This window comes from Salvelinus alpinus, chromosome 18, assembly GCF_045679555.1.
Source record: "Salvelinus alpinus chromosome 18, SLU_Salpinus.1, whole genome shotgun sequence".
Taxonomy (NCBI): Eukaryota; Metazoa; Chordata; class Actinopteri; order Salmoniformes; family Salmonidae; genus Salvelinus; species Salvelinus alpinus.
Window position 1 is genome coordinate 12985702 of NC_092103.1, and position 16578 is coordinate 13002279.

The 16578-nt window shown below is 41.2% G+C and overlaps 2 protein-coding genes across 2 annotated transcripts; one reads left to right on the forward strand and one right to left on the reverse strand.

The window, feature by feature from the left end:
* Window positions 1–627: 627 nt before the first annotated feature.
* On the reverse strand, window positions 628–5567 carry abraxas1 (abraxas 1, BRCA1 A complex subunit). The gene is given in 9 exon segments (XM_071351948.1): window positions 628–2292; window positions 2294–2483; window positions 2595–2700; window positions 2823–2904; window positions 3030–3152; window positions 3277–3549; window positions 4994–5030; window positions 5121–5211; window positions 5454–5567. Coding segments are annotated over 9 exon segments (1272 nt in total). The 3' UTR covers window positions 628–2036.
* Window positions 5568–5652: 85 nt separating this feature from the next.
* Window positions 5653–15706, forward strand: gpat3 (glycerol-3-phosphate acyltransferase 3). Its single transcript, XM_071350237.1, has 13 exons — window positions 5653–5807; window positions 6094–6292; window positions 6798–6870; window positions 12462–12756; window positions 12936–13010; window positions 13192–13281; window positions 13378–13471; window positions 13586–13701; window positions 13942–13997; window positions 14247–14332; window positions 14529–14657; window positions 14864–14943; window positions 15124–15706. Exons 2-13 carry the CDS (start codon window positions 6125–6127, stop codon window positions 15257–15259), a joined length of 1398 nt encoding a protein of 465 aa, XP_071206338.1. The 5' UTR covers window positions 5653–5807; window positions 6094–6124; the 3' UTR covers window positions 15260–15706.
* The last annotated feature ends 872 nt before the right edge of the window (window positions 15707–16578 follow it).

Below are 16578 nucleotides of genomic sequence, written 5' to 3' on the forward strand. Positions count from 1 at the left end.
GCGTAGTGTGTTACCAATTGTTTTCTTGATGACTATGGTCCCAGCTGCCTTGAGATCATTGACAAGATCCTCCTGTGTAGTTCTGGGCTGATTCCTCACCGTTCTCATGATCATTGCAACTCCACGAGGTGAGATCTTGCATCGAGCCCCAGGCTGAGGGAGATTGACAGTTCTTTTGTGTTTCTTCCATTTGCGAATAATCGCAGAAACTGTTGTCACCTTCTCACCAAGCTGCTTGGCGATGGTCTTGTAGCCCATTCCAGCCTTGTGTAGGTCTACAATCTTGTCCCTGACATCCTTGGAGAGCTCTTTGGTCTTGGCCATGGTGGAGAGTTTGGAATCTGATTGATTTGATTGCTTCTGTGGACAGGTATCTTTTATACAGGTAAGAAACTGAGATTAGGAGCACTCCCTTTAAGAGTGTGCTCCTAATCTCAGCTCGTTACCTGTATGAAAGACACCTGGGAGCCAGAAATCCTTCTGATTGAGAGGGGGTCAAATACTTATTTCCCTCATTAAAATGCAAATCAATTTATAACATTTTTGACATGCGTTTTTCTGGATATTTTTGTTATTCTGTCTCTCACTGTTCAAATAAACCTACCATTAAAATTATAGACTGATCATTTCTTTGTCAGTGGGCAAACGTACAAAATCAGCAGGGGATCAAATACTTTTTTCCCTCACTTGTATGCTGAGCACTTGTTGGCTGCTTTTCCTTCACTCTGCGGTCCAAATCATCCCAAACCATCTCAATTGGGTTGAGGTTGGGTGATTGTGGAGGCCAGGTCATCTGATGTTGCACTCCATTGCTCTCCTTGGTCAAATAGCCCTTACCCAGCCTGGAGGTGTGTTTTGTGTTATTGTCCTGTTGTAAAACATGATTGTCCCACTAAGCACAAACCAGATGGGATGGTGTATTGCTGTGGTAGCCATGCTGGTTAACTGTGCCTTGAATTCTAAATAAATTGCCAGCAAAGCACCATCACACCTCCATGCTTCATGTGGGAACCAGATGCAGAGATCATCCGTTCATCTACTCAGCGTCTCACAAAGACACGGCGGTTGGAACCAAAAATCTCAAATTTGGACTCATCAGACCAAAGGACAGATTTCCACTGGTCTAATGTCCATTGCTCGTGTTTCTTGGCCCAAGCAAGTCTCCTTATTGTTGTCCTTTTAGTTCTGGTTTCTTTGCAGCAATCAACCATGATTCACGCAGTCTCCTCTGAACAGTTGATGTTGAGATTTGTCTTACTTGAACTCTGAAGCATTTATTTGAGCTGCAATCTGCAGTGCAGTTAACTCTAATTAACTTATTCTCTGCGGCAGAGGTAACTCGGTCTTCCTGTGGCAGTCCTCATGAGAGCCAGTTTCATCATAGCGCTTGGTCTTTGTGACTACACTTGAAGAAACTTTCAAAGTTCTTAATTTTCCGCATTGACTGACCTTCATGTCTTAAAGTAATGATGAACTGTTGTTTCTCTTTGCTTATTTGAGCTGTTCTAGCCCTATTTGGTAAAAGAGCAAGTCCATATTATGGCTATTTTTTGTATACCACCCCTACCTCACAACACAACTGATTGGCTCAAATGCATTAAGGAAATAAATTCCACAAATTAACTTAAAGGCACACCTGTTAATTTAAATGCATTCCAGGTGACTGCCTCATGCAGCTGGTTAAGAGAATGCCAAGAGTGTGCATAGCTCTCAAGGCAAAGGGTGGCTACTTTGAAGAATCTCAAAATCTATTTTGATTTAACACTTTGGTTACTACATGATTCCATGTGTGTTATTTCATAGTTTTGATGTCTTCACTATTATTCTACAATGTAGATAATCGTACAAATAAAACCCTGGAATGAGTAGTTGTCAACTTTTGACTGGTACTGTATATATCACTTAATTTCAAGGACAGTTCTTACATTTAAAATGTTACCCCCAATAACCCCAAAGTAAGCAAATTGAAGGCATCCCTAAATATAAGTTTTCAGTAATTGAGGGGAATGTCACAGATTTTCCTATACTCCATACACTTACTTTTTATGCAAAGTAATAATTTTTGAGTGGTACATTTGTCCTCTGTTAGACATGTCTAAATTATTTCTGTTTTGATTGGCTGGTATCAAATCATCCTCAGTCTCTGACCCACTGACTGACAATGAAGACCCCTCAGTCTCCTCCAGCATGTTTTTCCTCCTCTTGGGTGTGTCAGATGATTCACAGAGGGGATGTTTTCTCCAGGACGTCCCTCCGCCTCTACCAAGCCTCCCCTTCCTGGCTTTGGGGACTATGAGTCAGGATCAAAGGCAGTGTTGTGGTGACGTCTATGCCATGGTCAGTGTTGCAGCAGAACTCAGGCACGGGGAAACCCTGGAAGGTTAGAGCCTGTGCTTGGAGTAGAGCTGCCCCAGGGAACAGTGTCTTCATGGCCTCACAGAGCAGTACATTCTCCTGAGACTGGGCTGGAGTGGAGTCTCCATCTGCTGAGTTGGGGAACACAAAAGTAAGCAAAACATGCTTAACACACTCAAAAAGTAAGATAAAATAACAAATCAAGAATTGATAAATAGAACAGCAGAAGTTTATCATACTTTTTTTCTGCTCTTGTTTCCTCTCACTGACAGTCCTTAGAGACGAAACCTCTGCAAGCAGCTCCTCGACCAATCGCTCACTCTCCTCCACTTTCTTACATGCCATCTGAAGAGAAATAAACTGAAATCCCAGGTGACGCCATCATGTTTACCAATGGTTGTACATAGTCATTTGTATGTTTTTACATTTCTGTTTTCATTATCCATTACATTATCCGTTCAACTTACCTTTAGTTCGACTTGCAAGGAGTTGTTCATTTCATTAATCTCATCCACCTGCAGGGATCCATCTAAGAATAAGAATCTATATCTACACAGAGCAAAATAGAAAAGTGTAAGACTAGTCATACAGGTACCAGACAAACGCACTCGGATTACATTTTTCAAAGTCAATAGTACCCAATGCCAAGGCCCAGGGGTCAGCAAAGCTAGTACCTGTGTTTCCAAACAGCATGGTTGTAGTTGACTGACGAACAAGATGCTGACAGTCTCCAGTAGTCCTGCTGTTCCAACAAACCCAGGTTGCTGACCCGGACAGGAACACTGCGGTATTGACAACTCAGACAGTGCAACAGAGTTCAGACCTTAAAAACATACACTCACTCACTAAAGATCCCCATGGCAAAACACGACAGTTTCATTAAAAACAGTGTGAAGGATATCACAATGTGAATGTACTGACCTGCAATGTGATCTGTAGACTGCATACTCCAGTTTGTGAGTGGAGCCTGATGATGTGACCTCACTGGGTGTCAGTAGCAGAAGGATCAGCTCCTGATTGGTGACTGCTCTTTTCAGGTTCTCATGGACTACTTGCTCTCTGAAGGTCATTTGTTGATCTGTGTTTCTCTGCTGTTTATACCAACCAATCACATTCTCCTGGATAGGAAAGTCAAATAAAGTTGAAGTTGATAGTTGCCCTGGTAGCAGCATAGACAGAGAGCTCCTGTTCATTTGTACATATTTAATTTGTTTTCAGAATCAACATATTTTTTTTAATGGCAATTACTTTTTATTGTATATCTGGTGGTTTTGAGCCACGGATTTGCACATTGTCTGACAGGTAAACTTTATTTTTTTTGGCTTGACTACCTAGCTGGCTAATGTTTTTTTTTAAACATTTATTTGGACACGTACAGTGCCTTCGGAAAGTATTCAGACCCCTGGACTTTTCCACATTTTGTTACGTTACAGCCTTATTCTAAAATAGATTATTTTTTTTAATGAAAAATCTCAGCAATCTACACACAATACCCTATAATGACAAAGTGAAAACAGGCTTAGAAATGTTTGCAAATTTATTACAAATAAAAAACAGAAATACAAATTTGCAAAAATGTCAACTTGTTTTTGCGTTGTCATTATGCGGTAGGTATTGTGTCTAGATTGAGGGGGGGGGGAACAATTCTATCAATTTTAGAATAAAGCTGTAGCATTGCAAAATGTGAAAAAGTCAAGGGGTCTGAATAGTTTCTGAATGCACTGTACCAGCTTTTTTTATTTCACCTGGCTGCCAGTTCCTGATCTTTTGAGATCATGTGAGGAGTTGCTTGAAGTGTAACAGGAATGGGAGATGGAGGAATACAGTGCTGGGGCAGAGGCTCACAGTCAGGACGACTGGCTACTATTCTGAACTTTGTGTAGTGAGCATTCTGCCGCCCAGAGCTGCTGAGGCATCACCCAAGTGGACGCTACACTACACAGAGTGGAAGAAGAGAAGTCCAGTGTCTATATGGCGCAGGTTGGTTGGTTGGTTCCCCGACTCGCCCTCTACAAGATCATCAGCAGACTCCACCACCAGCATCATCTACCATCTTCTGGCCAGTTCCGTACGCTCAAGAATGCAGTAGTACCTCAGTGCGCTCAAGCCATGAATTAACTGACCCTCTACATCTGCAGAGGATGCAGCTTTCAAGGACTTGGCCGCTATTGGTTGACCTGACCTGTCATGATACATTGCTTGTTTTTTTTGTTTTTTTGCTTATGAAGCGCTTTGAGATTTCTATTATTGAAAGCGCTATAGAAGTTGAATACATTATTATTAAATAGGAAGAGGCTGAATAAAAGTGTGCTTTGTTGGCTATCAAACAAGATAGGAAAGAAATGCAAACATCTTGCATAATGGCAAATGTGCCTTTTCTCCCTGGACTCAGTTGAAATATCCCTATTTGTGACAGCAATATTACCAAAGTATCTTATTCCACTTAACTCCTTCTAATTTCACAAAAGGTGCCTTCATCCTGGTTCACCTCCCCTATACTATTATAGAAGCTTTGGGGCGGGGAGAAAAACACTATTATTGGAAGTGATATGCTGCTAGCAGAAATGGTCCAAATACTGTTGCAATACACACACAGCTGAATCACAATTTTAAGAAACCTTTCATCTTTGCAGTTTACCTATTGAGCTTGCGACAGGATATATGTTTCTGAATTTCTGGAACAGAAACCACGGTGAGATAACAGTCAGTTCACACTGTAGCCAAGATGACATTCTAATGATTCAAGTGCACAGCTGATGACTGACTTATTGTATGCTCAAACTGTATGTTGTCGATTTGAGAATCAGTGATGTTGCTTCTCGCTTCAGCTTTGATCTCCCCAAGAATAAGACCTTCCTGTAAAATGTAATGAGGCACATACATGTCTGAGATTAGTTAAATATAATACACAACCTGGCAATAACCAGCATCTGAATTAGTAGGTTATATGGTCAGACCTATCTGTTGTGGCGTTAGAAAAAGTTAGCCAAAGTTAGTTGCCCATATTTTCTGTAGACGAACCTGATGCACAGGTGCACAGCTAATGTTGTATATTTTTCCAATCATGAATTAGCATATGTATCTAGCTAACTACTTACTACATCAGAATCACTGTTAAAGTGCTGAAACATTAATGAACCAAGAATAAATCCGGAGATGCGAACAGAGGAGTTTGAGTCCGCCATGCCTCCCGTTGTCAAGGAAGGCAACATGGATAGTGTTCGATTGCGTAAAAACAGCGCATATCCTCTGCAATGGCACGCGGATGCACTCTTGCTGCGCAGCTGAATGTGCACGAGAGGTCAACTTCTTTCAAGAAACTCGCCAGTGGGGGAGGGTATTTATTTGTACAACAGAACTTTGCGTACAGTCCTGTGTCTGACTATACTAGCTACCGTTTCAGGAAGGTCCAGAATGGAAAACTCTCTAAGACAACGAAGAGGTCTTCCAAGGTTTGCTATTGCTCTTGATACATTTTGAAACGTTTCATGTTCTGCAGTCAAACTCGGATATGGTAGGCTCAGTAACGTAGTAAACTATTTCAAGTGGTTCTTTCTCGGCTTGGCTGTAACTAGGCGATATTGATATCCTGTTTCAAAACCATGTTTACATAGGGCCAAGTTATACTTTTCTGAAAATGGGCCGACAAAACGTATGCAGTCAATGCAGTCTCCTTTCTACAACCAGAATGCAATGCTTACTTGAAGTGAGTAGCTATTTGTTGTGTCTGTTCTGCAGGTAACTTGACCCCAATGTTCCATACCAGTGGATGACAGATCTGTGTGAGGGAGGGATGGAGGGCCTGTGGAGTATAGCGGTTGTGTTGCTGCCGGTGTGGTTCTCCGTGATGATTGGGTTCATCATGATACCTGCCATGTTTGGCCTCTCACTGGGAGTCACTTCTGTCTACATTCAGATCCTGGTCAAAATACTGGAGGTAACTGTACGAAAACTCGACGAAAAAGTATGAAAAAATGTATGCGCTCACTACTGTAAATGGTTCTGGATAAGAGCGTCTGCTGAATGACTAAAATGTAAACTGCTGGCAATTCCGGAAGAGCTCAAATTCTGGAATTCCAGAATAGCTCACAATTTATTATTTTATTCTAAAACATTTTCATCAAACATAACCTTGAATAGCATGTAATAGCGAATTATGTGATTTTGTTCACGTAACGGAATATTATTTGTTGGAAAACAGATGATTTATGAAAACCAAAATAGTTTTTGTCAATCTATTAATCTGATCAAATTCAGGCTACTGTAGGCTATATTCACTATTATTGTGTAGGATTGTATTCATGTTGCTCCCTGACCCTTTAGAGCAGACAGACATAGTTAATGTGCAAAGTGGGGCGCAAGGGCAGTTAGGCAATTAAAAGGCAATATGTAGAAAGTATTGTGTGAGAGGTCAACTGAAAATAACTCTGTTGTCTGGGCAGTGGGCCACCCTGCGGATCGAGAGAGGACACAGGGAACAACCCACTCTGTCAGTGCCTGCTCCTCTACCCTTTGGTGAGTGACTTTACACTCATTACCCATCAATGAGTTCATGCTGAGGTTTGTACTGGTCTGGAGAAGTGTATGTGAGCGGAGCTGGAGCGGAGCGTGCCCAATTTGACTGGAGCGCGGAACGAGATTCCCAAAGGCTGGAGCGTCGGACTTCTCGGCCGCTCCAATTTCACTCCAGTAGCGCTCACTTCACGAGCTCGGGGCGTGCTCTGCCCAGCATGCATTTGTAGTCTACTTGTGTGTTCCTATAGCCCCTTGCTTTAGCTACTGTCATGGAGTTCGCTAAAGTAACTGATAAAACACACAGGTGCAAAATCAAGGTGACTTACAAAGATGAGGACCAAGAGCAAGAGAGGGAGTGCGGTGATGTAGTGTCCACAACTAAAGAATCATTGTGGAATCTGAGAAGACACATATCCCGAAAGCATGATGGGGTACTTACTATGTGCCATTGTAGCAAAGTTTTTATAAACAAAAAATCTGATCTCTTCAAAGTTTAGTTCATTTTTGTTTCATTATCTATACTATAGACCATAATTGATTTTGGCCCAATAGGTCTGGCATATTCCCACCTTCAAGGAGCTTTCCGTTTTGATTGTGTTATTTTGCCAAAAAACCTTTAGACCTCCCTATAGGGGGGGAAAAAATAAAAAATGCTTCTCTGCCCAGCATGGCAAGAGTGGCCCGAAGGGTGTTTAGCATCCCCAGTGGCTCTGCAAGCGGGGAAAGGATATTCTCTGCTGCTGGCCTGCTCTCCAAGCACCATCGCATGAGCCTGAAGCCACAGACTCTGGCCAAACTCGAATTCAAAGGCACTCACTGAGCCTTATAAAGCGTTTTTCGTTGAATTTTTATTTAATTCTAAGTAAGTTACAGCCTATATGCACAATTTATAGACTGATAATATAATGATTTAATACAATGAAATGTTGTTTAAATGCTGAGCGTTTATGTCCCTACCAGCCTAGGGCCGCAATCGCAAATGCCTCACAATGTATTTCTTTGTAGACTATAGCCTTGAAATAATATAGCCTAAATAATTGATTTTCGTTGCTTCTTAGGCTCCCTGTCCTGCTCCTGACCTATTTAGTGTTTATATGCTGTTTAGTACAACATATAACCTATTTGAAATTATGAGCACTTCTTACATTCAGCTTTTCATGTTTATCAAAATACTTTTGGTTTCAATACTTCAAAACCAAAAGGTAGGTTCAGGTAGTCACAAAAAGTAGATGGGGTTGGTTAAATTGTGATTTTAATGAATGGAGCTAATTCGGAGCAGCAGTTTTTTTTCCTGTGAGAGCAGAGCGGTTTTTAGCGAAGTAGTTGGAAAGGATGTGCAGCGCCAGAGCGGTGAGACCCTGTCTGTTTAACTTATTGTGGATGACTATAAAACTGTAATCTTTATGTTCTTCATTAACTTTTGTGCGAAGGAATTATTTTCTATGTTTTCTTCGCTATGCTGAATGTCACCATTTGAATCAATACCTTTTAGTCTGTATTTGCCCCTAACTGAATTGTGAATAACCCTGTAGTAATTATTAATTACACAGGTATAATGTTATTATACAGTTGAAGTCGGAAGGTTACTGTTACGTACGCCTCTAGGAAGAGGGAACGCAACACCCTGCTACAACTCAACTCCCTGTGGAGTGAAAGAGGTATGGGATTGTAGGTGTGAGTAAGGATGACAAAAGGCAGAGAATTACCATTTACAGGGAATTACCGTTTACAGGGAATTTATTCCGTCACACGGTCATTTTGGGGAAAAGGGGCTGGATGGAACCAAAGCAAAGAAAGTAAATATCAAAGCCCCCTCCTACCTTACCTGCCTACCCACTACTTACCTAACTAGCACCATCTGGTGCACTAACCAAAATACAGGGGGTGGTCCGCCCAGGTCTTACCTAGTGTGCATAGACAGTATATACTATGGGTATATGTATATACTACGGGTATATGTACAGTGGGGAGAACAAGTATTTGATACACTGCCGATTTTGCAGGTTTTCCTACTTACAAAGCATGTAGAGGTCTGTCATTTTTATCATAGGTACACTTCAACTGTGAGAGACGGAATCTAAAACAAAAATCCAGAAAATCACATTGTATGATTTTTAAGTAATTAATTTGCATTTTATTGCATGACATAAGTATTTGATACATCAGAAAAGCAGAACTTAATATTTGGTACAGAAACCTTTGTTTGCAATTACAGAGATCATACGTTTCCTGGAGTTCTTGACCAGGTTTGCACACACTGCAGCAGGGATTTTGGCCCACTCCTCCATACAGACCTTCTCCAGATCCTTCAGGTTTCGGGGCTGTCGCTGGGCAATTTTCCTTAGGATGAAAAGGGGGGAGGCTTGCATGCCGAAGAACACAATCCCAACCGTGAAGCATGGGGGTGGCAGCATCATGTTGTGGGGGTACTTTGCTGCAGGAGGGACTGGTACACTTCACAAAATAGATGGCATCATGAGGAAGGAAAATTAGGTGGACATATTGAAGCAACATCTCAAGACATCAGTCTGGAAGTTAAAGCTTGGTCACAAATGGGTCTTCCAAATGGACAATGACCCCAGGCATACTTCCAAAGTTGTGGCAAAATGGCTTAAGGACAACAAAGTCAAGATATTGGAGTGGCCATCACAAAGCCCAGACCTCAATCCTATAGAACAGTTGTGGGCAGAACTGAAAAAGAGTATGTGAGTAAGGAGGCCTACAAACCTGACTCCGTTACACCAGCTCTGTCAGGAGGAATTGGCCAAAATTCACCCAACTTATTGTGGGAAGCTTGTGGAAGGCTACCCTAAACGTTTGACCGAAGTTAAACAATTTAAAGGCAATGCCAAATACTAATTGAGTGTATGTAAACTTCTGACCCACTGGGAATGTGATGAAAGAAATAAAAGCTGAAATAAATCATTCTCTCTATTATTATTCTGACATTTCACATTCTTAAAATAAAGTGGTGATCCTAACTGACCTAAGACAGGGAATTCTTACTCGGATTAAATGTCAGGAATTGTGAAAAACTGAGTTTAAATGTATTTGGCTAAGGTGTATGTAAACTTCGAACTTCAACTGTTCATCCAGTAAGTTGAATTGAGTTCTGATGGTTTGTAGCAGAGCAATCACTTTTTGACATCACCCCTGATTTGAACAAAACCTTCCATACATACTTGCCCATTGTATAGGTGCTCAGAAAGTGTCCTGTTGGAGCTGAATGCCAAAACGTTCAAGAGATATGCCGAATGGTGCTCAAAGTTGAACCACACCTCCAGCAAATTTATGCTTGATCCAAAAATGTGGTTGGAGGCTCTGTATGGAGAGTGTGACGCAATTGTGAAGGCGGGAGGCCCTGTATAAACTCAAACTCACTTCCTTGACAACTTCCATCTCATCAGCTCTACTCAACAGCCCTGCGCTGCCCCGCGAAGTGCAAGAGGTATGAATTCCCTCACAGTAAATGCTACACGGCCAATGCAGACGACGGATTTACCATGATTGGCCTTTAACATCTCAGATGATGAGTATTCAGACCCCATGACTTTTCCCAAAGTTTGTTACGTTACAGCCTTATTCTAAAATGGATTGAATTACTTTTTCCCCCACATCAATCTACACACAATACCCCATAATTACAAAGCGAAAACATTTTTTTTTACATAAGTGTTCAGACCCTTATCTATGAGATTCGAAATTGAGCTCAGGTGCATCCTGTTTCCATTGATCATCCTTGATGTTTCTACAACTTGATTGGAGTCCGCTTTTTGACCAAGAAAGAGAGGGATGGAATGCTGCGTTGGATGACCTGGCCGCCACAATCACCCAACCTCAACCCAATTGAGATGGTTTTGGATGAGTTGGACAGCAGAGTGAAGGAAAAGCAGCCAACAAGTGCTCAGCATATGTGGGAACTCCTTCAAGACTTATGGAAAAGCATTCCAGGTGAAGCTGGTTGAGAGAACGCCAAGAGTGTGCAAAGCTGTCAACTGTTTGGCTCAAACGCATTAAGGAAAGAAATTCCACAAATTAACTTAAAGGCACACGTTTTAATTTAAATGCATTCTAGGTGACTACCTCATGCAGCTGGTTGAGAGGATGCCAAGAATGTGCAAAGCTGTCATCAAGGCAAAGGGTGGCTACTTTGAAGAATCTAAAATATATTTTGATTTGTTTAACACTTTTTTGCTTACGGCATGATTCCATATGTGTTATTTCCTAGTTTTGATGTCTTCACTATTATTCTACATGTAGATAATAGTAATAAAAAAAGAAGCAAAACCCTTGAATGAGTAGGTGTGTCTAAACCTTTGACTGGTACTGTATATGGACATGAATATAAAACATTTATACTATGAATAATTTTTTTTGTTGTTGACCAAATGACCAAAGTTACAATAGATTGACATAGATTTTCAGTTAATTACCCAAATTAACCAAGATTCCGGCAGCTTTCGTAAATTTGCAAACCTAATTCTGCTCTCATAACAAAGTGTTCTGTAGTATGAGGGATTGAATTCAGCTCGGTCTGGAAGGAGTGTACCCTGCATATGTGACTGCGTGTCAGTGTAGGGGCTTGTGATTGGTCAACTCAGCTCCTGTGGCTGATTTGTGGGTGCAGATTGGAGCAACCCTGTCCCACTCTGATGATGCAATTGAGGATTGCGTAACTTCAGGCAGAAAACTCACTCTCTCTGTGTAGCCTAACCTTTGACCCATATGCTGTGAAATACTGTGTGCCACCTTCATCTGCTCTTTCTGGAAATAAATGTTTGAAAGACGTCACTTCACCATCCTCTGCTAACTTTATAATACCATTTGCCCTATATTGTGTTAAATACTTATACTTATTGGACATGTATATCACATGCTATTTTATAACCGCATTGAAGATTCCAATAGATCGGTTTTGTGTCAGGCTTTGTACTGGGGACTTTTTGTGGTGTCTATAAATTGTTTATCTAGAATTCCAATGTTGTTGAATTTACAGTCAATCATCTGTTGGTCACAAACATTGGTATTGTAAATCTGATGTGACAGGCAACTTCAAAAAGTACAGAGGCTTTTATTTTTTATGAAACACAGGAAGGACAAGTCACCACCATGATGTTGTGCAATAAGATTTAGCAAATCATTTAGCAAAGATTACAAAATCCACCATGTTTGCTCCTTTCGTCTATAACTCATTGTCTGTGAACATAATAATTAAGCTTGTATTACTGTATAATCATGGCACAAGGGAAGTGTTTTACTGAAGCTGAGCAAAATAAGGTGCTGCTGTGTATGAAGAAAAGGAATGGGAGCTCTCTGCTCTGTGCTCTCAGTGGTACCTGGTACTGACAGGCCTAGTGCTGACCGGCTATGCCACAACAGTCCTCCATTTCATTCCTCATCAGCTTTACCCTCTCTGGGATATCATAGATAGATAGGTACTACAATCAGTAGGTACACTTATACTATCCTTGCCCTTCCTTACACCTCTCTATTTTATGTCCTAAATCGCTAGGTATTGACTAAACCCACAGGTATAACGTACTGTAAACCACTCAGTTAATAATCTCTGTTGTCTCCTCTTCTTTGGCCAGGACTCATCCAGAGGGAGGGGGGCTCCATGGAACAGGAGATGGGGGAGCTGCGTCGGTATCGTACCCAGTCCATATCGAGGGGAGAGTTTGCACTGAGCGACTCATTCTACTTCTACATAAAGGGCCTGGAGAGCATCGTGGACGACCAGGTGACTCAGCGCTTCTCCTCTGAGGAGCTTGTCTCTTGGAACCTCCTGACCCGCACCAACCACAACTTCCACTACATCAGCCTGCGACTCACCATCATCTGGGGGCTGGGCGTGATCATACGTTACTGTGTCCTTTTCCCTCTCAGGTGGGTCTGACCTGCCCTTCTTGACCTCTTCTCCAGTCCTGCCAGTGTCCTACCATTTCAGTTCAGTTCAGTTTATGTCAACCGATCATGTACTCAATATGATGTGATCCATAGTAGAATGGTATACGTTTACATTTCTATAGGCTCTTTTGCAACATGTGATTCCTTCTTCCGTTCAGGATAACCCTGGCAATCATTGGGTTGACCTGGCTGGTGATTGGGACAACTTTGGTGGGATTTCTATCTAACAAGAGGTAATTACGATGTAGTACGCTACTGAGTTTTTAGAGTACGTTGTAGAACTTTCATAAATTGTGGTGATAGGAAGATTGAATGTTCCTATCTCTCAACGAGCCAGCTAGCTCGAGAGTTGGTACATTGCTTGAGAAAATAGAATATCCCTGGCTGTTACCTTACATTGCTCTTGTGTTCTAGATTGAAGAACTGGCTAAGTGAATTAGTCCATCTGATGTGCTACAGGATCTGTGCCAGAGGCCTCTCTGCCACCATTCAATACCACAACAAGTTAGTATCCAGACAAACTACTTAGAAATACATTTAGGTAGTAATGTTAGTATCAACATTTTCAATGTCATTGAAATAAATGCTTATTTTTTACAGAGAGAATAAACCACAAAAAGGAGGAATATGCGTAGCAAACCACACCTCGCCTATTGACATTGTCATTTTGGCCAATGATGGATGCTACGCTATGGTGGGTAACATAAACATTGGTCAACATATCACTGATATTTGATATCTCATCCATCACTTTTGGTTCTTAGCAGGCTAGAGTTGTCATGCTCTCTGTGTCTGGTATTATTCCCAGGTGGGTCAAAGTCACGGTGGGCTGATGGGGGTCATCCAGAGGTCAATGGTGAAGTCCTGCCCCCACGTCTGGTTCGAGAGGTCGGAGATGAGAGACCGAAATGCTGTTACCAGTAGGTGAGAGCAAGTAAATGGGAAAAGACAGCAGGAGATGCCTTTTTCATCTAAACATTTACTCAGTTTCTTCTGAAAAGTAAATGAATCGCATGCCGATGTTGATGGTGCATATATTGATTGTATGACGATATACAGTACATTGCCATTACAGCCACTCAATCATCCTATCTGCTATATATTGTTTTCATCATGATTAGTGTTGTCCTGGTTATTGATCTGCCCCCATCCATCCTCTCCCAGATTGAGGGCTCATGTTGCAGCTAAAACCAATCTACCCATCTTGATCTTCCCTGAGGGTAAGTCTCTGTACTTGGACTGTCTGGTCTTTCCTCTGCTGCAGTCTGGAGAGAAGTTGTGATTGGGGTCAATTCCATTTCAATTCAGTCAATGCATGAGGTAAACTCAAATTCCAATTTTCCTCATTACTTTTCGAGAAGGGATTGCAGTTTACTTCCTGAATTGACTGAGTTGAATTGGAATAGAGCCTAACACCACTGGACACTGTGGTTGTGGTGGTCTCATGACCTTTCTGGTCCCTCTTACAGGAACCTGCATCAACAACACATCAGTCATGATGTTCAAGAAGGGAAGCTTTGAGATTGGAGGGACTATATACCCAGTCGCAATCAAGGTACTGGCTGCAATCTGAATGTCTGAAAGCCCCTTGTGTTCTCTAACCCCTGCTCCTCCATCAAGCAGCATGTCACTGAACACTTATTATATGAGTACATCATCAAGTTGGCATCATATTGGCCTTGCTACGTGTTGACTTTGTCAGCCTTTTGATTTATAATTGTTAAAATCTCCTTTCTGTCCTTCCCTGTTAGTATGACCCTCGTTTTGGAGATGCCTTCTGGAACAGTGCCAAGTACAACATGGTGAACTACCTGCTGAGAATGATGACCAGCTGGGCCATCGTGGTCAACGTGTGGTACCTGCCCCCCATGACCAGACGGGTAGGTTGTCACACTGTGTATGCTGTATTACTGCCAGCTACTCCCTCCCATGACCAACAGATTGGACTTGATGTAGTGTTTTCTTCACAAACCCTTACAGAGTGCACACACCTCCTACCCCCATGGCCATAGACATACATAAGACCCCTCAAAGACCTCTCTATATGTTTATTAATCATATCCCTCTTTATTGCCGCTTTGGACAGGAAGGGGAAGATGCTGCCCAGTTTGCCAACAGAGTGAAGTCTGCTATCGCACATCAGGGAGGGCTATTGGACATGGCGTGGTAAGGAAACTTTCAGTAAACGTGCTTGAATCTCACCTTCTAAAACATGCCATTCTATCGTAATAGAGTTCTGGAATCAGAAGAAAATGTGCTGTGAACCACACTATTCCACAATAATGGGTTGTAGGTTATTGTCAGCCGTGTTAGGTGACCTGCAGTGTCCTCTGTGTCTCTCTACAGGGATGGGAGTTTGAAGAGAGCCAAGGTGAAAGAGGAATTTAAAGAGCAGCAACAGAAGATGTACAGCAGTATGGTTATGGGGAAGAAAGGTAGAAACTCCCAAGAGCCTCACACAGAGAGCACCAGGAGACAATGAATTAACACTGTGGACAAAGTATTTTACACACTACAATGCATATGGACTGGATTTATTGCAAATCAAAGGCATTTGTTTTATATTCATCATAGTTGTGTGGTGAATAGAGTATAGATTGATATCTGAATCTGATACACAACATGTATCAACTTTTAATGCATGAAATGCCTTATTTTAAAGACTGCGCAATTACCTATTGTTTAGAGCCATAAACATTTCAAACTTCACTGCAAGTAGTACTATGGTATAAAATGATCTCTAATGTTACAGTAATACTATGTTGTCTGATTGCCATCTAACTAAACTCACCATAATCGAAGAATGTGTTTACATTGACCCAGAGTTTGTACTAGTATTAATATTACTTTGTACAGTTTGTGCCTCTTATGTTACATTATGCTCCCTACAATACAACCCCTAACCCCATATAAACAATATATACATTCATGTTTTGGAGGTGCTTTGATCAAAGTCTGATTTATTTATTTTAAGACTGGGTTTATTGTTGCTTTACTTAAAATCTTAAATGTTATTGAAATCTACATTTTGGCCCAGTCCTGAAAACCACTTCCCCTGGCCTAACCCTTAAGCATTTTTGTATATCTGAAAAGATTAGATGTATAGGTATAATGGAACGCCTATAGAGGCTAATTAGAGGTTGTGTCTGTCTGGAGCTAGTTGTACAATTCAGCTTGTAATGTCGTATATAAAACACTAGGAGTCAGATTTTTCAAACAAATAACAATCACATCACCAACTCTTACTCTGTCCGTGATCGGAAGGATCCACTCACACAAAAAGATCTCACTACCTTGACTAAATATCAACAGCTCATTTACAATCCAAAGTTTTAATCTAAAAAAAAGAAATGCTGCTGCTATTATGTTGAATAGTATGGGGTGTGGGAATCATGTTAGATCAAGGCTGATTAAAACTGTATTTGGTGTACCATAGTGCTTTGTTTTTAGATTTACACTCCAAAAACTCATACAAAACACAAATAGCCAGAAACAAATATTTAATTTCATACATTTTCTATACAAATGTAAAATGTTCATATTAATGACAATGACTACTAAAGAAGCTGAGGTCTTGGTGTGTAAAAATACGACATTCCGGTTCTGTTACTTTGTGAAAGGAAGATGGGAATGATTGTTAACTGTGTGGTAATATTACAGGCTTATTTGACTAATATCCTGTATACATCTAACAATATAACAACTATCATCTAACCAAGGTCATCCTTTTGGGATAAGGACGTACTCTTGATCCCAAATAAAATGGCTGCAGAGATAAGCGTGGGTAAGACATGTTTACTG